The following is a 20,743-nucleotide window of genomic DNA, read 5'->3' as shown; positions in this document are numbered from 1 at the left end:
ACATACCCCCTCCCATGTATGCAGAAACGAGACAACCACACCAACGTTGGAACGTCTTGGAGGTGCTGTATCCTTATTCTTTAGCCTTTCCTCCGTACGGTGGTGGAAAATTTATGAAGACATGCGCCCTGACATGTGCAAGTTCTCTTCCACATGGCCCCAAGGAGTTCGCAAGGGACGCTCGCTTCCTCGCTAACTCTCGTGTTCTCTTCGCAAGCTAGCAAGTCCCCGGGAACGTTGATTAGCATCGTTCGGGTGCGCTAGAAACTCAAAACAATAAAAACAGCTCCCCGTGTTCTCTCTCTCTCTCTCTCTCTTCTCTTGACACGGGGAAAGCTAAGAAGAAAGCAAAACTCTCACGCAAAGGAAACGTTTTATCAATTTCCAATCCACCACCAAGCGCCAAAGTCCCGGGTCTGTGTCTTTGTTTTTGGCTGCGAGTGCGAAAAACTTGAATTTCGAACACAACTTTCCACCCCACCAGATCACCACCCTGTTGGAAGTCGTCGTTTCTTACCGTCTTATGTAAATATAATTTAAGCCAGGGCAACTTTTGAATCGATTATTTTTCTCATTATGTGAAAGACTGGTACTGGAAGCTCCCGGCGATGGTGAAAAGCGGGCAGCAGGACCTTCGGAGCGTGAAGTATTGCTCCCCGCATCTGGTGCTAAATCTCAAGACCAAAGTCTGGTTGTTTCTTGAACTCAACCCACCCAACTTCAACCTACCAACTTGAACGCTCGTCTGTCTCTGAGACAGCTAGCACCCAAAATTAAAACAACACAACGCGGCGTTTTGAGTTTCTTCGTTCCAGGTCCGACGAAATGCCGACGGGAATTCGACGGACGAGGAGCTGAAGGGGATTTTTCATCGTGCTTCAAAAATTGAAAAACTCGCCCCATTCCTTCATGGCCCCAACACGCTGGAACCGTTCTCACGTCCCCACGCCGCCATGAGCGCAATGATGATAACCGCCGATTTAAGAATTGTGCCGCTGAAGGTTTAAAGTTTGGCGCTTTGTGCTTTGGGTGGGGGATACCTTTCCGGTGCTTTTTTATCAGGATCTGGTTCCTTTTGCTAGAATCTCTCTTTTTCTCACAACGCCCTAACCCCTTCTCTAATAGCGCAAACCAAATGGTCTTTCACAGGAAGAAACTTTAGCCAAAGTAGAAATCTCCTTAGGCCTTCCTCCTTTTTGGTTGCTGACGACAGCCGTAACGATGCCGCTTTGCGCTGGACGGTCCAATTTTCCAACTTCAACACCAAATTCTATCTTTCCCCGTACTGAACGCGTGGATGGAGTGGAATGGAGTGGTGGGAGAAATTTATGCAATTTTATCTATCTTTGGAATGAAAGAGTTGGTGAAAAACTGGTGCCTTGGAGGGAACTTCTTTTATCGCACGCGTATCTGCCGGTCTGCGGGGACACACTGCTTTCTTGGTACACGTAAAGCAGCTACTTTTTAGCGTGTCCTTGAAGATGTTGGAAGGTAGGTGAGTATTCAAAGAATTTTCCCAGCTTTTCTTCGACCGTACGACAAACAGGGCTGGAAACACATTTGTCTTGCAAATTTAAATAAATTCAATTCAATTAGACGACGCATTTGCTTTGCAAAGAGACATTCAAGTTGAAATGTTGGGTGCAATGGTTTTAAGTGCAAATGTTTCATTGTTGCATTGTATTGTCAGGGGGCAATGAGAATATTTGTAGTGTCTTTTGTATCAATTATGTGTCATTTTAAGCAAGCATAAAATGTCCATTGATTACTAATTGACAATGTGCAGTTATCTAGAACAATTTGAACCAATTTTGGAAATCTGATATATTTCAGAACGATGATATTATCTATTCTTTGCATAACTCTCTATGTCTTTATTTCTGGTAAGATGAAAGACACACAAACATTACGCTCAATGACCCATGAATAACAACCTTCACGGTGCAAAATCCTCTGAACTCTTATCACCAAGGTGTCTTACAATGTTTCTCAATCTAGCACCAAACATCACAGGCAACTAGTTACATCAAACCCAGCTCGTAACTCGTCTTGCTTGGACTAGCAATTGACAGACAATTTACAATGTAGAATTGTAATGTTTCGAAGGAAATGATGCTGAGGATGTTGAACTCACTAGAAGAACTATGTATTATGAAGGCTGGAAATAATGAGTTGAATGGTGCAATGATGTGATCTTCTTTACGTGATAATTTCTCAATAAACATATCCAAGAACTATTCGCCACTAAGTTCTATTTAGCGATTGAGAGTCTTTAAAAAAGGATGTTTTAAATATATAGAAGCTTGTACTCCAAACTGAACCATAAGACTATACCAGCTACAAAATCTACATCACATTTAAACAATCGCCTAGACCTGCACCCTGCTTTAATATTCAAACCAACCGAGTTACCCTAAAACAGCAGACACCCGGTCAGAATGACAATAACTTTGCGTTCAAGCACCTTAATAAAATCGCACCTGTGGCCTTTGGCCCAGGAATACCTTTCTCAAATTACTTCCGAAGCGAACCGACTGACCCCTTTGCTCAGATGAATGCTTTTTTCTACTGTATAAATACCATAAGACGTTCCGAGGAAACGCTGAGCTGCTCCGAAACAATCAGCAATCATCGCTAATTCCATTTACCTTGACTTAAGTACACTTTTTATTGGACATTTCTGTCATCATTGCATATTGTGGAAAGAGGGGGAAAAGAAATCCCATTCCATAGCGCTTCGGGTTAACCATCCCATAGGGCAAGAGTTAAACCATTCCCCCATTACAGGCCCGCGACCCCATCAAGGATACGACTAGCACGGCTATCTTAAGTGCACGGAACGTCTTCAGTGGGCAGCAAAAAAAACCAAAAAGATCATCGCGAAAACTTCACGTTTAATTATTCATCTATATTTCCTCGCAATTACCCTGTCATTGGAAGCAATTTCGACGGGTTGTGTCCTTGACCAACGCACCTCATCCCCGTTGCAGGTAGCAAGACCGTTGCCCACCGTATGCGGCAACCCGGAGTCAAGTGTCACCGAGCATCCGGAATTTATTATTTTTCTTTACACCGGAAAGGTTTAAACACAAGAGGGTAAAAGGAAGAGGGGAAATAACAACCCCAAAACCGCTTATGCAAAGAAGCGCGGCTAGCGGGAAACAAATTGTTTTCTAAACACTCCGGATTGAAGACCCTCGGTTAGGGAAACGGGATGAAAAGGACCAAAAAAAAAAAACGTTTTAATTTTTGCTGCCACCGTAGAAGGGTTACAGAGCAAACAGTAAGATTGGTTGACGGGTTTGGGTAACGGTGGCAAGAATAATAAAGATAAATGGGATTGACACAACGGCCAAGAGTGCCGAAGTTTGATAAGTGTGTCAATGATAGGTTGCATCTGTTTGTATTGCAAACATGTTTGATAACTTGATACTTAAACATAATTCAAATGCTTTAAAATCATATCGAAAAAGGCGTTACAACACTTTTTCAAGATCAAAACTGTCATCTTCCATTGGAATAAATGGCAAGCAATTAGTTTTGCCCATTTTTTACGTTGCTTTTACGCCGGTTTTAAATGCAATTAGACATCAATTAATCACGTTTCATTAACCAAACGCCGAACCATTTATGAAGCCTCTTGCCTGAGTACCTCATTTGGCTATTTTAACAGCTTTGCTGCAGGTTGCAAAAGAGGTTGTTTGGCTCAAAATCTTGGAATGCTTTTTTTCTCTCCCGCGAAAATGGGGACGTTGTCCTTTTTTTCTTCTCCCTTGAAGTGCAGAAGGCCACTCCCACAGAATGTTTTTTTTTCTCTGCCAAGTAAATCCTGGGCGAGAGAGTCCTTGAGGGCATCGCAAAAAAAAAACTATGTTGGGGGAAATCAGTTTCTCTCGTTTATCCTCACACAACAGCTCGGCCCGTTTCGTCGACGTTAGAGGTTAAGGGTGTCTAGCCTTGGTCATGGGAGTTGCTCATAATCTACCCAAACCTGTACGTTTTTATCTTTTTTATGACATTTGCATTAGCAATATGTTAATATTATGGAATAAAACTGAGAGGAAGTTCAACATTATCATCCGCTTATTTCTTCACAAATTTTACGACCTCCTGATGCAGCAGCGTGATGCGCATCCGCAAACGAAACTGCATCGAAAGAAAAAGATGAACCAAGCATGCCCCTACAAGACAGATGAACCGAGAGAGTGCGATTCAGAAGCAAACGAGCGTCCAACAAGCCGCCGAAGCCAGCCCACGATATGCAATTTAACTGCAACTGCGCGCAGGGAAAGAAACGAGTTTTTTTTTGCAGTGATAGTACAGTAAACAAAACACGATACCACAACACCAACACCGGTGCAACAAAAACAATCCTGTTTTAAAGAGACAGAGAAGAATGCGAGAAAAGGGATGGGAAACGGTTGAATATCATCCCGAAACGAAAGAGTTTGCGCCAAGGTCAACCAGAGCCCGGTTGTCGGGGGTCAGGAATTTTGTACGCGAACGGTGAAGGAAACAAGCGTTTACATAAACGTGGCGTGCTGTTTACAACTAACCGAACGGGTTGTGTTTGATGTTTGTTGACGCAGAAGCTGCATGCAGGTGTGTCTGTTTATAACAAAATAAAGACTTTTTGTAGCTGAAAATTCCTTTATTATTTTTCAAAGTGATAAGTTAAAGGGTAATTGAGGACAGAACAAATTGTTATTCAACAGATTGTCTTTGACATAGCAAGCGAAAGAACAGAAAATATATAATCCAGATTTCAGTGCAACCAGTGCAAATTATCTTTACAAAATATCCAATACACCAACCACCAAGCAGTACCTCTAGCGGATGCTATTAGAAGCAATGAAGCTCATAGCTCAAGCCTTTTTCCAGCAGGTGGCGCTCTGTATTTAAAAATGTTCGTTGAACGAAGTAAAACATACACGCATCATATAAGAACATAAAACATACTTACAGGAAATATTAAGTACAATCGTTAATGACAGATTTAATTTCTCACTGCATCTCATTGGATGACGAGTTCATTTAAACAACCATTTAAATTCATAGAGGAATGCTTTCCTTATTGACATGTGTAGTAATTTGACTCGCATTCGTATCATTAATTTGCTTGAAATAAGAGCAAAACAAGCTCCGAAATCATTTACAGTAAAGCAATAACCATCATCAAGAAAACCCTACAACAGTGACAGAAAAGAAGGCCTAACTTTGTAAGCTCCCGTTGTGGAAAATCACAACTTTTCCCCCAAAAAGCTCCAATTTTCCTACGCTCCCATGTCCCATTGCCTTGCCTCCGCACAAGAGAAAAACTATTGCCGTATAGTTGGGCCACAGATGCAGTTGGATGCTGCGCAGTTTATCCGGTTTCGCATCACGCCAAAACTATCGCCGACCGAGCACGTCGCCGTGCAAACATTAGCTTAGCATCTCCCAGCCAGCCAGCGAGACGTTAATATCGATTTGGTCACAGAATCACAACCGTTCACAGCTGTTCGAAGGATAAGGACGTTTCCTTTACCCTTTGGGTTTTAATTCTTTTTTATCTCAACATTCCCAACTGTTTCCGGGCTGAGTCTGGGACCCGTCTCCTCCACTCACCAGTTTCCCGTTTTCCAACCATCACCGTCGAATGGCTTTGTATGGGAAGAGAGTGTTTTTCCGGTCCGCGACCCTGTCCGGAAAAATGCTCCCCGAGGTTCTGCTGCACGAATCGAAACGACCGACCGTTCTCAATAGGAATCTTTCGTTTATGAACAATATTTTTTGACATCCCTCTCGCTCGCATATGCCGGTACGTACGCGCGTACGTTGGCATCGTGCTCGGAGGGAAGAATAAAACAGACGCAAAAGACACTGGCAAGTGTTCAGGTTACTCTTTACAATAATGTAAGTGAGGAAATTTTATTTCTGACCCCGCGTATTGGAATTGGTTTTTCCACATTTATCTTGGTACAACACCGCTTGCGGTTGCATATTGTAGTGGCTCGGGCTTCTCTCCACATGTGGTACGCATTTGCCCGAGGCACTGTCGCATCGCTCTCTATCTCTCTCGCCCTGCTCTTGTATCGGTCAAATTAAACGTTGCATTAAACAAATCGAACAAAACAATAATTAAATCTGTCTTAAACGCTAGGCCACGAAAGAAAAAAACACGGTAATTCTAGTTGGAACGACGCCTTAGCCTAAACGCTTATTGGAGAGACGATACGAAACGAAAAGACACGGCTCTGATTGTATGGGAACAAACATACCAACGAAAAGCAGAAAAAACAAACCTATCCTTAACATAAAGTCTTACGCTAGGCTTATGCTATTGTCTAAGTCCCAAAACATGTCCTGCACATTCCTCACACACACACACATACACATTATCAATATCCGGCATGCCATCTTTCGTTGTGAGAGCTACTCACTCTCTCTCTCTCATTTTCTTCTAAGTCTCCACGCGGCTGTGATTCTGTCGCGACTGTAATCGGTCTGGCAACTTCCTGTCTGACTCGAAACCTCTCTGTTGTGTTTATATCGTCTCTTCTCTTTCTGTTAAATGCATTTTTCTTCTTTTTCTCCCTTTCTTTGCTCTGTTTGATAGTGCAATTTCATGAAGTCAGCGACTACTTCTAGCCAAAAAAAAAACCCACTCAGGCCCACTGATCTTTGCACCGACGACTAACTGTGAGACACGGTCTAAAAATAGTGACTGCATGATGCAGTTTCGCTGCGTGGATGCAGATGTGCCCGTCCGTCCGTCTCCGCCTGCATGATGCCCACTGAAGGTGGGGTTGCAAATACCAGGCCGGTTGGAATTGGTTTTAGACATTTTCACCTTCGACTCGAGCGCGCATTGCTTTCGAGTGTCGGGGAGCACATGTGTGTATGGGGTTTTTGTTTTTACAACTTCCTGCACAAGATGATTTCATCTAACCTAGGTTAGGGTTGAACGGAGAAGAAGGTAGATATTTTTAAACCACCTCAAGTGCCACCGTTTCTGCATTCTTATGCCTTTTGCACGCTCCCACTGCAATCCACCGCTAGGTAACATAATAAATCGTTCACTGTATATGGAAACCGGGTTTCCCTCGCTATCGATCCCTTCTGTTTCGATTGTTTGGTGTTTTTAATTGCCTATTAGAAGCTACTTAGTAGAAAGAAGAAAAAAAGTTACTACTAAACAGTGCAGTGCGTATTTTGAAGACTTTGAAGACGCGCCAAAATTATCATAAAAATAATGATAAACAAATTTAAGGTAGCTTTTTTCTGCGACTGCAAAAAAAATCGAACAAAAAAAGAAGTAAACCGAAAAACAACAAGTAACAAAACAATACGAATAAGTTTAATATCTTTAGAATTGCACAGAAGTGTAATGGTTTGCACACAAAAAGTTTGATGATTGCACCTTTGAAAATGTAAACTATGACGAACAAATAGAATGGAGAAACCAATAAAATCGAAACAGTGAACAGTGAATCAGTCAAATTAGATACTAAGTCAAACAAGTAATAGAGGAAACATCTTTAAAACAAATGCAATACATATAACGTTCATCGTCAACGCCGAAACGTTCGCCAGTGTTTTTTTGTTTTTCTCCCGCTTTTAAATTGCATATTTTCTGCTGGTAATGTAAAAAGGGTTGTTTTTTTCCTTCTAAAAGACTAATAAATTAACTTCAAATATAAACAATTGCATTTCTAACGTACGCTTAAGCTAAACGACAAAATAATAAGACTCTAAAGCTAGCGAATGTATGTATGCATGTACGTGTGTGTGTGTAACTAAATTCAAAATAAACTTTAATTTGCCTCTCACTCTTGCCTATCCTGTGCACGCGACTGTGAGCCAGTGCTTCTCAACCCTTTGCCGCTGCTGCTTGCAAGGCGTCTCCGAATGTAAGGCTATTAAATAATTAAAATGGCAGATTTTGATGCTTCCCGAATCGATGCTTGCAAAAAAGGTCCGAAAAAGGTTGCTTCGTGTAGTACAGTTCACTCAAGAGTTCGCCGTGTATTATTCCCTATCCGATACATTGACAGTACTGAAACCCAAAGCTTAACCTACACGTAAGTAAACGCTACCCGACAAACGAAACGTTAGGCGGATTGGATAGTATTTAGTACTGAATGAATATGAATTCCCAGCAGTTTTGGATTGCAATTGCCACACCACACCTATATCCCAGTTTGCTCGTTGTGAGAAGTAGTGCTTGTTTTCCTCAAAGGCTCATCTTACTTATCCTTGTGTGTTTTTTTCTTCTTCCTTAAATCAATACATACTATAAGCTAATCAATTTACATGCTATATACTTAAGTCATCGATTGGTTCCACAGTAACATTGTCTATAAATAGGTAGTTTGTTATCTTTTTCATCGCACTAAGTTCGCGTAGGTATGTTTTTGTTTTGTATAATTGTGTGATTACTCCACTAAGCGCACTGAACAGTTTAACAATCTGCTTGTTCAATTGTCTATTTAAGCGCGTCTCATAAGTCGTCTCCGTATTGACAATAGCTCAGTGATGAGCATTTAGTCTAAGTAACACCAAATGGTTGTATGGATGGATGTGTTTATGGGATTTAAAAATGTATTCATTCATCTCACCACACATCCTCGTTGTAAATAGGCTACTGTTATCTCTCTCTCTCTCTCTCTCTTCCTCTTCTTATCTATCTCTATCTGCATCTCTTTTAATTATAATTTCCTAACGCGTATAAGTATAAAAAGCGGTAGACGACTGTGTGCCTTTCGAAAAGCAAAGGCGTATGAAAATATGCGTCTCTCTGTTGTGTTCTGCACCAGCAAATACTAGCTCAAGTATGATAAGTACCACTTCGCTTCAAACCCAGCACTATCCGGGCAAGGGGGAAGAAACGTTCTTTTCGCACACTTTAGAACAAACAAAATGACTCAAAAGGTTTGACACTCGAGAGAAAAAGTTCCAGCGGTTCCGATAATCGGGAATCGCGCTTGCTGAACCAGTATGTACAGTATGATTAAATCCACTACATCTTCCCGACACACGATGTTAAACATCGAACAAATGCTAATTACTGAATACATTTTGCATTACGATGGTGGTTGTCTAGCATGCAGCGTATTTTTTTTGTGCTAGTAAATATTTCCTCCTCTAAAACCAAACACGGTCAAGCGTATAGCCATCCCTCACAACGCATCCCATCTGTGTAATACGTACTTGCTAACCACACTGTACAGGGTGCTTAAACGTAGTCATTGTTTTTATTCCCACTTACTCGAAAGTAATCCAAAAAAAAAAACAAACGGACAGCTTCTAGCAATGCAAATGAATGTCACTTACAACTAATCAAACAACCCAACAAACATCAAACAAACAAACAACAAGCAAATGTAAACCAAATGCGTAGTAGAAAGTAATTAGTGTTTACCCGAATCAGTCCCGAACTGTTGTCTCGCTGCAGCAGTTCCAATTTCATGCCGTTTTTTAGCGGCGAAAGAAATTGGAACCAGGTGCTTTATTTACATTTGCTACATTTGCTGATCGGTGGCAGCCAGCAGCATGTAATGCCATTTTCTGTACACACACTCCTTTCTGCGTCATCTCAAAACAACGTTACAAATCAATAGTAAATATGTGTTACGTAAAGAGAAAAAGAAAACCTTGCTCTAAAAGTAACATAGGACCGGAAAATGTGTTCAAAATAAATGGATCGCATTTGAGGATACACTGTTTTCGTTGATTGGCTTGCACTAGCGACCGCTAGATGGCGCGCACGAGCGCGCAGACGTTGTCGTACGGCTCCAACATCGCTGGACGCGTTTGCCAATAAATGCTAAGTTAAAAATTCAAGCGAGGTAACAACCTATATCAAGAAAAGCACAACCAAACTTTTTAAAACCGTTCGTCCATTCTCGCATGTAATGGAGTCATTTTTGGGCGTGAGAGTCACGCTGAATTTTGAAGGAACAGGCAAGTATGGGTAGGAGATTGCCCACAGTGAACGGTACCTACAAAACAACAAGGCACACGTTATCAGGAACCCAACCCTCTTCTACCGCCTCTCCGTTTTTTGATAAAGATCTGGCTATAGCAACCTACACCTTCTTTCTCTCTATACTATCCTGTGCAGTTCCGGTCGGGTCTTTTAAAAATAGACTACAAACGCCACCTCGGCTCTGGTTTTGGAATGTTAACTACGTTCGTTTCTTGCTTGTTAGGCCTCGAAGACACAAGCATCCCTCACTGCCACAGTGTCTAAACCATCCTTTCGCCCTAAACATTACTACTTACGCGCTACGAAATAACAACTCTTCATCCCTGCGGGGGCCTAGAACCGATGCACTCGCGCGGAAGACTTCACCCCGAAACCGTGGGATCAGCACTTCTGACGAGATACTCACATCCTGGAGAGACCCCACCTATCGTACGAAAGCCTTTCTAGCTTATTGCACGAAAACTGTTCCATGTTCCCCTATCCCAATTCCTCACACGACCCGGCGTGTCTTCGGGACATTAGCATTAGTTTGTACATTTGTGTATGTGTGCCTGTGTGATTTTCACACTCACAAAAACAGCACATTAGGACGCCTTCCGCGCACCCTGTCGGCTGATGAGCTGGCGCAGCTTGGACAGCTCGGTCTGCAGGTTCTGGTTGCAGTCCTCGAGCGCCTCGACCCGCTTGCGGTACTCGAGATTCTCCGACACCAGTATGTCGACCCGGCGCTCCAGCTGGTCCATGTACTCCTTCTTCTTCCTTCGGCTTTCCTGGGCGGAGATCTGAGAAGGTTGGAAGAATTAGAAATCAATTTTTGCGAATTTTGAGCAGATCTTGTGAAGCAGAACCTTGCCACCTACCTTATTCTTGATCTTCCGCCGGATCTTTTTGAGAGATTTCTCCTCGGCCTTGGTCAACGGAAGCCGGGTAGGGATGGGGTAGCCCTCTGCTAGCAGTGTTCGCTTCTCCTCTTCCGTCAAGATGAGCGTTCCCGTGGAACCCTTCTGCAAATGACACCGAATGACGTTAGTACTTCTGCGGATCTTTTGGTGTTGTTCCGTCCTCGTGGAAGGACGTACCGGTTGACTACTGATGAGCGGGGTGTGAATAGGCTGCCTCGACGAGCTGCTGGCGGACGGTGATGATGCAGCTGAGCTGTGGTGACTAGCTGTGGAGGACGACTGGCGGGAGGTAGAGTTGCCCGATTGGCTGCCACCGGCGGTGCTGCCGATCGATGGGCCGGCCCCTGTACCACCGCTCGCGTGCAGTGACGTGCGGCGGCTCGAGGCGGTCGAGTTGGCGCCGCTCGATGTGCTGCCGTGATCGGTCGGCGGTGACATGGGGGAAACGTGATGTTCGGGGCTTTGGTTGCCTTCCGACTCGTCGCTCGGCAATGAGGAGGGCGGTGTCGGTGGCAGCCCGAACGCGGTGGAGGACTGTGGTTCCATCTTGATGTTCAGCTTGGACATCACAAGCTTCTGCTGCTGCTGCTGCTGGGTTGAGGCCGTTGAGCTTTGCTGGGGAATGCTGGACGCGATCATGATCTGCTGATTCTTGAGCAGACTCTGTGTGGCGGATGACAGCTGGAGAGAACCGTTCTGGAGAGGGAAAGAAAGAGAGAGAGAAAAGTCTTAGGATGCTTCTTCATGTCTGTTGGTTGCGCCGGACACTACCTTATGCTCGAGGACAAGATCCGAGTGCGTGTAGCCGGCCATATTTCCGCCGAGACTAACGGTCGAGGCAGAAAAGCTGTTCAGGAGGGAGCCTCCACCACCTTCACCACTTCCACCACCACCACCGCAGCCCGAACCGACGGGGGACGGTGGACAACTAGAGCTGGGCGACAGTGGCTCTTCCTTGACCGTCGTCTCATCAATATCGATGTCCGATGCGTTGCTGGCGGAGGTGGATGAGGATGAGTCGTGGCAGGACGAGCTGGAACCGAACCCGGCCAGCCCCTTCAGCCCGACGATGCTCTCCTTGAGGTTGAGGTTGTGATTCACCGCCAGATGGTTGTTGTTGTTATTGCTGAGCAGACTGCCGAAGGGACCGTTCGCACCCAACGGTGCCGTATGTTGCTGCTGCTGCTGCTGCTGCTGTTGCTGGGCTGTCAATAAACCGTTCGACAGCATGGCACCGGCACCGTTTGTCAACAGGGACATCCCGGCAAAGGAGGGTGGCTTGCTGTCGCGCGTCTGCCCGTTGACCAGCAACGAGTTGGCGTGGTGCTGCTGTCTGTGAATGATGTGCTGATGTTTGCTGCTGCCATTCATGCTGATTGCCGGATAGCATTCCTCATCCATATCTGCTGAGATGTCGTAATTGGGGAGTGAAATGGGAGGGAGAGCAAGAGAAAGAAGAAAAGACACAAAGAAACACAATTAAAAGCCATCCGTGGGTACTCTATAACTAAGCTAGAGAGTTATAAATATATCTTTTCCCCGCATATCGATGCAAAGATACTGCTTCGAGATACATATTCAGGTCAAAGCGAATCAGCTGCATGCACGCGCAAATGTCAGTCGCAGTTCGCGTTGTCCGTTGTTTTGACAGGTGTATTCGGAATTCGGAATAGTAGGTTTTGTTTGAACGCCTGCGCGGGAGCGGGCGGTGTTTTATTTGCTGCTCCTGTTTTCTCGAGCACTCTGGAGAGCGGGTTGGCTCTGCGGTGTTACATAAGACGACGGAAGGATGATGTAAATTGAGGGGGAAGCAGGAATATGGACGCAGCTTGGGGTCTTCTTAAACTTCATCTCATGGACGGGGCAGCAATTCAGGGAATTGCTTTAAGTTTCATCAGAATATGAACGTGAGCGAAACCGAATGATTCCATTTTAAATTTGAAGTTCAGAGTGTACTAAACCCGACTTTTTTGCAAGTATAAACATGAAATTATTTTAAACAACTGATAAAAAATCATCTCAGGTTTAGTCGTATTGAATAAGAAAAAAACAAAAATCATTATTCATACATCAATTCTAATTATTGAAAACATAGAATATCATTAGCCAACACAGTATGTAACAATAAATAACCGACATCAAACCAACAAACTGCAAAAGCGATCGAACACATGCATTGGAGTCATGCAAACCGAAACAAGGCAAAACGGCCCAATCGATTAATATTTCACCCAGCTACCGACACAATGTTGCAGCTAAATGCCCAACAAGGCATTCGACCTGTCCAAATCTTCACACCACACCGCAGCTCGTTTAGCAAAACAGGCTCCGGCACAGGGGCGGAGGACGAGATCGGGTAGCAATCGGCAGCAGAAGCAATCCTCATAAACGATAATTAATATGGTCGCTCGTAAAAGTCATCCGCCAGCGGGACCTGCCCGAGTCGCGAGCGCGCGCAAACGCGTCGTCCACTAACGAGCCACTACCGGCCGGTAAAAAGCTTCGGTCGAGGCAAGCGGAGGCATCGGAAGAGCCCAAAATGTCAACCGATGTTGCCTCTTGGATCACACACGCGGACCTGCACGCCAGCAACATGATTATGATCGCTTGGGGTTTGCGTTATCGTGGGCCTCGCGAAGAATGTCTACATGCTTGGCCTGTGTCTGTGCCTTTTCTCCCTTTCTCTCTCACTCTATCTCACTCTATCTCTATCTTGCTACACGGTAGCGTATCGGGAAGGTTGCACAGGTGAAAATGATCTTCATCTAATTAATAACCATAATAAATCGCAGCATCGAGCGCCTGGACCGGCACCACGCGTGGCTGCAACAGCGCAGTACTGTTGCGATGCAGGGAGCAAAACCGGCAAAAACCAAAACCCGTTCCAAAGATGGTATTTGCTGGTCCGGTCAATGCGCGTCGGTTCGGCCTTGCCGAGAGAGAAAGAGAGGGAGAGAAAAAAAGCCTTCCCCCGAGCGTGCAGAAAATCAGCGCGCAATCCTTTCCCTAATTGAATGATTACAATATTGAAAGAGCTAGTTGAAAGTTGGCGTTCCCCCTCTCTCCGTTGGGCAGCGAGTCAGCGCACCGAAAGGGTCGCATTTTTCGTACTAATTGACAACTTGCTCTCCTCGTTCGTATAGGAACTTTTCCTCGTGGAAAAGTCTCACATAATCGCCGTCGCGATCAATCGATCAAGCGTGAGCGTGCGCGCGCGCGAGCCTTTCGCGCCACGCTCGGGACGGAAATTCATTAAATTTTAATTGAAATAGTTGTGATTCCGAGGCTGGTGGCACGGCTGGTGTAGGGTTTGAAGTAGGTTAGAGAGGCCACACGGTGCTTCAATCGACCGCATCCATTGACATTCCATCATCATCATCATCGTCATGATCGAAGGGAGCGAGTTTTCCGATGCACCACAACCTACACTGGCGCTGCACTTTTGCAACACTCGTCGATCGGGTAAGGATCGGGATCGGGAGGCCAACCGTCGTCGTCTTGCAATCATAATCATAACCGCAAACTCCCGCTCCGGACCCCTAGATGCTCGACGCGAAATGACGTAAACCGACACTAAATGACGCTCTTTCGATCCGTTTCGAAGGCGTGCGTTGTTGTTTTTTGTCTCTTGCCGTCTGTGCTATAGCTCGTGATCGGGCTCGTGGTGTCGTCTTCACCACGGACGTCATAATTGCCTGCCACGATGAGTCATGCAGCAGGATTTCTCTGGATTGAGGTGTGAAGGAACGGATCGTGATTTGTGACCGTCAGTTGGCAAATAGCGGTGATGTGGTTTGTGGTCTGTTTTTGTTGATTCGAGTCGCTTAAGCGCTTCTTTTAAATGATTTTGAAGGCCTTTCAAAGCACTCAAATGAACGAGTTCGACCCTTTGATTTGCTTTGCCCTAATAAATAAGTACAGTCTCGATCTAGTTGCGCGATATCACGCAGTTTTCCAATCGCAGGCTGGGCGATCGTTTACTTTCACAAAAAGCGTCATCAGACACCTCGAATCAAACAAGGCTGCGGCGAAGGCGAACCATAGCGCGTCACCGTCACAGACGATGCATCACTTCATTTCGATACTTTCAAATATCACCCCAAAAAACCTACAAAGCGGTGGTTGAGTTCGATTTCCATTCCACCGGCGTGTTACCGTTCCAACTGAGCGATGCGCGTAATGCTGTGGAGACGGTGGAGAAATGCTGTCGACACCTTTATGGCTCCGATTTTCTTTCCTGAGTGAAGTTGCGCACAGCTCAAAGTGCACTATTTCATGGAGTCAACGCTACGCAAAGGAAAGAAACATTGAAGCTTCAAAATCTGTGAGGACTTTAATTCCTAATCTTAATTTAAAGAAATTTTCCAAACGAAGCTCAACAAACGCTGCTGACTTTCTACCACTAAAAGGCAAAGGTAAATGCAGTTCGATTAACCGAAACCACCCCTCCCAAATGGAACATGCCCTTCTTGTCCTTCTTCCCTTTCCATTCCCCAAAAACTTCCACTCAATCACGCAAAGATCGCTTTCATTTCCATCCATCCTTCACGAAACACACGCGGGGCGTCATAAATAGTGCACCAATTCACACAGCAGCAGCGCCAGTGTGTCCGGTAGGGCGATTGTTTCCCTTTCCCAACTGGGTGGGGGCCGATAAAACTGCCATTGTTTGAACTCGGTCAACGGCGGGCGGTGTACTGTACTGTCTATTTCCGGCACGAAAAACGATCCGAAAACGAAACGGGGAAAAGAAAATTCCACCTTTCCATTCTCTTTTTTCGGCCCGTCCCCCCTGATGCACTTTCGCTAGCCGCCATTATCAATCGCTCCCATTTTATCGCACTTTTTTTGCGCGCAGAATTCTACTCCTTTCTTTCCCCGTTTTCCCATTAGATGAGCTCTTGGCAAACGGCTCGGATCCACTCACTTTGCCTAAACCCTTTAAAGAAAAAAAGGGGTTTCCTCAGTCATTTTTCGCGTCATAAATCGTGGCACGCTCAATGGAACGAGACCGGGAATGCATTCCTTTCGCACACCCACACACCCACACCCACACCCGCAGGGCACTCTCAGCACATTCCTACCCAAACAACCATTTTGTTGCTGGTTGCTGTGGTTTACCGGTTATAGCGAACGGCGTTTCGGCGCTGCTTGCTTCAGCACATTTTTCCGTGCGTTTCGGTGCGTTTGCTTGCAAAATCGGCCCGCGGGCTCCGCTCCCGTCGCTGCCCGAACCGAAGCGGAAAACAATCGACTTTTCATTTGAGACACAGCTTTGCAACAATGTTGCCGGAAGTATGCGACTTCAAACAGTGCCCGAAGAAACCTTTGAAGCTGTAAGCAAAAAGCCCTCTGCCACCACCGCGGCGATGTGTGCGATCAATTTTCTCCCGATCTCCCGATAGTGCTGTGATCGTGTACGCGCGCTGCCAACACAAAAGCAACGTCGGCGGCAAAGACTGTCGATGAGCACGGTGTAATGGCACATGGTGCAGAAATGGAACATTTGTCAAAGGCGGCTTCGTTGTATTTCTTTTTTTTTTAATACAGATTGAAAGTGAGATTTATCGCGAGCCGTGAAGAAGTGATGCCGTGCGGCCCCGCTGGGGTTTTATATGACTTATTTGCAGCCAGCCAGGGGGAGAGCGTGGAAGGTGGATTAGAGCGATGCGAAACCGCACCAGGCAGTATACTGTGTGCAAGTGCAGTTGCGTGCAATCGATGTAACAAATCGTCCATCATGTCCGCACTCTCTTTCGCTCTCTCTCTCTCTCCCTTTCTCTGTTCGTTCCGCTCGTGGTCTCGTGCTCAGAATTTCATAATCTCGATGCGCTTGATGCGGAGCCTCCCGTACCCCAGCGGTAACGCCCGGCAAACATGATGGAAGTGACAAATGCAATTGGCTGCAGATAAATCATGCATGGTACTGTGCAGCGGCTGTACAATTATTGTCATTTCCATTGCATTGGTTCCTACCCGCCGTTTCCCTTGGGCGGGTGTGATCGTTGCCTTGGGCTCGAACTGCTCTGGTTGATCTGGGTGGTGCTCTTCCTCCAGCGGACCATTTCACAACGAACGGAACGGCTACGGGAACGGCAGGACGGCGCAGCAAGATGTTTGATTGATTGTGGGCTATGGGAAGGGGTGTATATGGACAAATAGTACAGCAAATACGGTTGTATTTCCTCATGCAAGGCAAGACTAGTGAGTGTGCAGGTGTTGGAAACAATTAAATCAATAAAAATGTCAAGAGCATCTTTACACTCTTTTATATGAAGCTTTAACATAAGTAACTGCTGGAGGGATAATACTTATTATTTAATAAGAAATTGAATGCATCCAATACAATGAAAAATGAGATAAAAAACGAACAAAATGGACTTAAAAACAAGTGTCAAAACATGATATTAACAAAAACAAATGGCAGGATAGAGAAAACCATAATGAAAGAACTACACAAATCGAACAGTGACTCGTGAAAACCCTTCCACACATCATTGGCAGAACATTAACAAGCACCGTCACACACAGCACAGGGCGCACGGACAGATGGAATGGCAAACGCTTTCGGACATTTATCACAACCTCACGCCGAACCGGGCATGAATAAATCTCTCCCGTTGCGTCATAATTCATCTTAAGCGCTGCTAAATGGCTGATCTGTCAGACTTTATCGCTCGATGTGCGTGCGAGGTACTGAAACGAACTGAACCGGCCGTACCGTCGCACCACAGCCTGTTCGATCATCAGCATTGAAAGCAATCATACTCGAAGCCCGCTGCTGCTTCATTCCATTACCTTCCTTCCACGCACAGAGTGTGTGTGTACCATTTAGCGACACTTTTTATGTCTTTAATTGGCTGTAAACACGTGCTAAGACGTCCCACCACCACGCTGCACACACGCTGCCAAAGAAACGTTCGACCTGGCACGGACAGCAATTATAATGCGTAAGAGGATTTGTTTCCTTTTGCGCCTGCTTCTTCTTTGCTATTCAAAGCAGCAGCCCCTAGAAGAAGAAGGTTCAATGACATTGTGTCTCGAGAGGAGTTCGGTTTGGAGATAAATCAATGGAGCGTTTACAATGCTTCCACAAATGCCCCGTAGACGGGACCACCCGAGCATTTGGGTTGAAAACATCAACACAAGAATAGAAAAAAAAAACCCACACACCAACAACACGCAACACCTCTCGATAGACTTTGCTCGGGGATGGCTGGAACGATTGATCACGATCCTCAGACACTCCCATTCGTGCGTGTCTGTGTGCCTTCAAATCTATGAACTATGACTCAATCTTCGTACCTCGCATACCTACTCGAGCCCGTCGTCTGTCAGCACGGGTTACGCTGCGTTACCTTGCTGCGGGCGAGCAAGCGACGAACCCTCTTTTTCCCCTTTCGAGATCGCGATCGCTAAAACCATTTGCTCCAGCAATTCCAGCGCCGAAGAGATTGCGATCGAAGATCGTGAATCGATAGTGTGCAAAAACGCGAGGAGATGATGAGGGAAGTAGAAAGAGAGACAGAGAGGGAAGACAAAAAACAAGAGCACTTCACAGCGCCGGGTGAGCGGTTAGGAGAGCCCGCGCGACCCAAAGTGAAATGGATCCATCCCAAGTGCAGTGAAGTGGTTTGTGCTATTTTATTCCATGAATGAATTTTCATTCAGCATCACTCGAGAACGGCGTCAACGGTTTTGCTTTTATTTCTGTTCATTGAAGTGGAGGCAGCAAGAGGGAAAAGAGTGCTCACGCACACCCCTAGCAAACCACACGGATGTCGACATTAAGAACAGGGGGAGAAGAAACGCCAGGGGAAGCAATCAGTGTGGCTCACCGTTGGGCCCAATAGTGACATCAATGCAATCTCGTAGATCCGTGAGACATAAACGGCTACGGGCTAAGGTGCCCCGGAGCACCCGGAGCACTCGGAGCGCTATTTGAGATGAAAACAAATACCTGGGAAGAAAGCGCAGAAATTATGTCAATTTTTTTGTGGTGCGTTGAGCGTGTGTGTTTAAAATTACTTCTCGGAGGGAATCTGTTTCCCTTGTTTCGTCTTTTCTGTTTGTGGCGGCTACCTTTCCATTTTCCTAAGAAGCTGGGAAGGTGTGAAGAAGAGCTAGGAAGAGTTAACCACCATTCTCTCCCATTTCTAAGTTCTACGCACAAACGGGAATAAGTGTTTGAGAACCAGTGTCACCAGTGGACACAAGCATTAGCCTCCAAGCGTATCAGCACACGGCACTTGGACCAGCGGATAGACAATGAAAGAAATGGTAAAGTCATAACTATCATATCGAAGTTGAATGTTGAGTAGAGAGACCAGCTAAAGAAGAAACTGTGGGCCTTCCCACAGTTACTGGGATGGGATGGTTGGTTGAAGCAACACCCAGACCCAGACTGTCAGCTTTGAGCGGCTGATCCAACAGAGAGTACAATAAAGCCTACTCAAATGTCTCTATCTGGTGTCATTTGAATTGTTTGAGGTCAGTCTGGTGAAATCAAATCCCATCAGAATTGTAGAACATTTCAAATGCGTGAATGCTCATTGGAAAGATCTGTTACAACACTTCAGGTGCGTTGATCAGGTACGGACACAATTGAGCTAAAAATATTTGAATTTAGAGAAAAAAGATGAAGAACTTAAGGGAGAATCAAAAAGGGAGATATTCCTTACCCTAATACTACGCTTTCAAAACATACGGTATCATTCCTTCTTACAAGACGCACAAATGTATCTTCTCCCCCTCTGTGGCTTGCGTGGAAACCACAGAAAAGCAAATCATTAAATAACAATCAGCACATAACAGTACTTTAGCTTTTTTTATTACTATTTTTTGTTTGTGTGTGTTGTCGCTCGTTTTTTCGCTAAAACGAAAAGGCCGAAAACATACACACAGCTACAATAAAATCCTCAATAAACCTGTCAAACGCGAGCCATCGTTAGGCAGGGGGCCCAACAAGAGGCACTTGATTGAAAAAAATAAAATAAAACAAACGCAGAAAGGCATCCGTCCGTTGTTCGAGCAGAAAAAGAGCTGTAAGCTGTCAAATGTGGCTCTCGATATCGTCTGCCTGCCGGAGCTTCCCAGCACTTTCTTGCTCATTTCTTCGCCTTATCACAACGGCGAATGATCGGACTTGATCGCATTTTTTATTTAAAAATAAACCAAGAAGCAATTTCTGATTTCTTCAAAATTCTTATTAGCATACGTGAAAAGAAGAACAGAAAAATATTCCCAAAACTATAAAGCACAGCTCGAACGATGGCGTAGAAAGGGCGCGTCAATGGAAGCGCGGCGCGGACGCACTCTGCCGCAGCAAAGGGTTAAAGAGCTTCCCAACGCAAATGCTCCGTTCTACTTCATTAACATATTTGCTAAGCCATTAAAATGCTCGCTTCTCAGGTGTGTGTGAGTGCGTATACCCGATTTTCTGGTTTTTGCCGAAAAGACAAACAACAAATGGTATGAAATAAAAGTTTCATAGTTGTGCGAAACGCGACAGTGAGTGGTTGAAAAAAAAACCGAGGAGAATTAAACCCAAAAATCTTTTAACCGCGTCGGGCTCGCGCTTGCGCGCAGGAACAAGTTTTGCTTCGCGTTTTCCGCCGCACGAAGCTTTAGTGAGGGACTGGTGGTGGTGGCGCGTAATGTTGCTTACGGTCAGCATAATTCAATCGACCTCAGAACCAGCCCCACTCTTGAGAAGGGGGAAGGAAAACCGGGCAAGAGAATCGGAGCGGCATGTGCGCAAAGCAAACAAATTCGCAAATAAGTTATGCAATCTTGTCGAAAAGTTTTATTGTTTTCACTTTTGAAACCGAGTCAATTTCGAGCCTTGGAGTAAAGGGGAAGGGAATGTGGG

At 45.2% G+C, this 20,743-nt stretch overlaps 1 protein-coding gene across 2 annotated transcripts in view; it reads right to left on the bottom strand.

Moving 5' to 3' along the window:
* Positions 1-5,870: 5,870 nt before the first annotated feature.
* LOC120904156 (cyclic AMP response element-binding protein A) overlaps positions 5,871-20,743 on the bottom strand; it is a 94,507-nt gene continuing 79,634 nt past the window's right edge. Inside the window, exons 3-6 of one of the 2 annotated variants that reach the window (XM_040313963.1) lie at positions 11,644-12,275; positions 11,050-11,568; positions 10,831-10,974; positions 5,871-10,752 (exon numbers count right to left, since the gene is read on the bottom strand). In XM_040313963.1, coding sequence (XP_040169897.1) covers positions 10,555-10,752; positions 10,831-10,974; positions 11,050-11,568; positions 11,644-12,275 — 1,493 coding nt within the window. In that variant the 3' untranslated portion in view covers positions 5,871-10,554. Of the gene's footprint in view, positions 10,753-10,830; positions 10,975-11,049; positions 11,569-11,643; positions 12,279-20,743 lie in introns of both variants that reach the window. The other variant, XM_040313962.1, reaches the window with a different exon arrangement.

Source organism: Anopheles arabiensis, chromosome 3 (genome assembly GCF_016920715.1).
Source record: "Anopheles arabiensis isolate DONGOLA chromosome 3, AaraD3, whole genome shotgun sequence".
NCBI lineage: Eukaryota > Metazoa > Arthropoda > Insecta > Diptera > Culicidae > Anopheles > Anopheles arabiensis.
The sequence above is the reverse complement of the archived record's forward strand: the minus strand, read 5'-3'. Positions and strand labels throughout refer to the sequence as shown.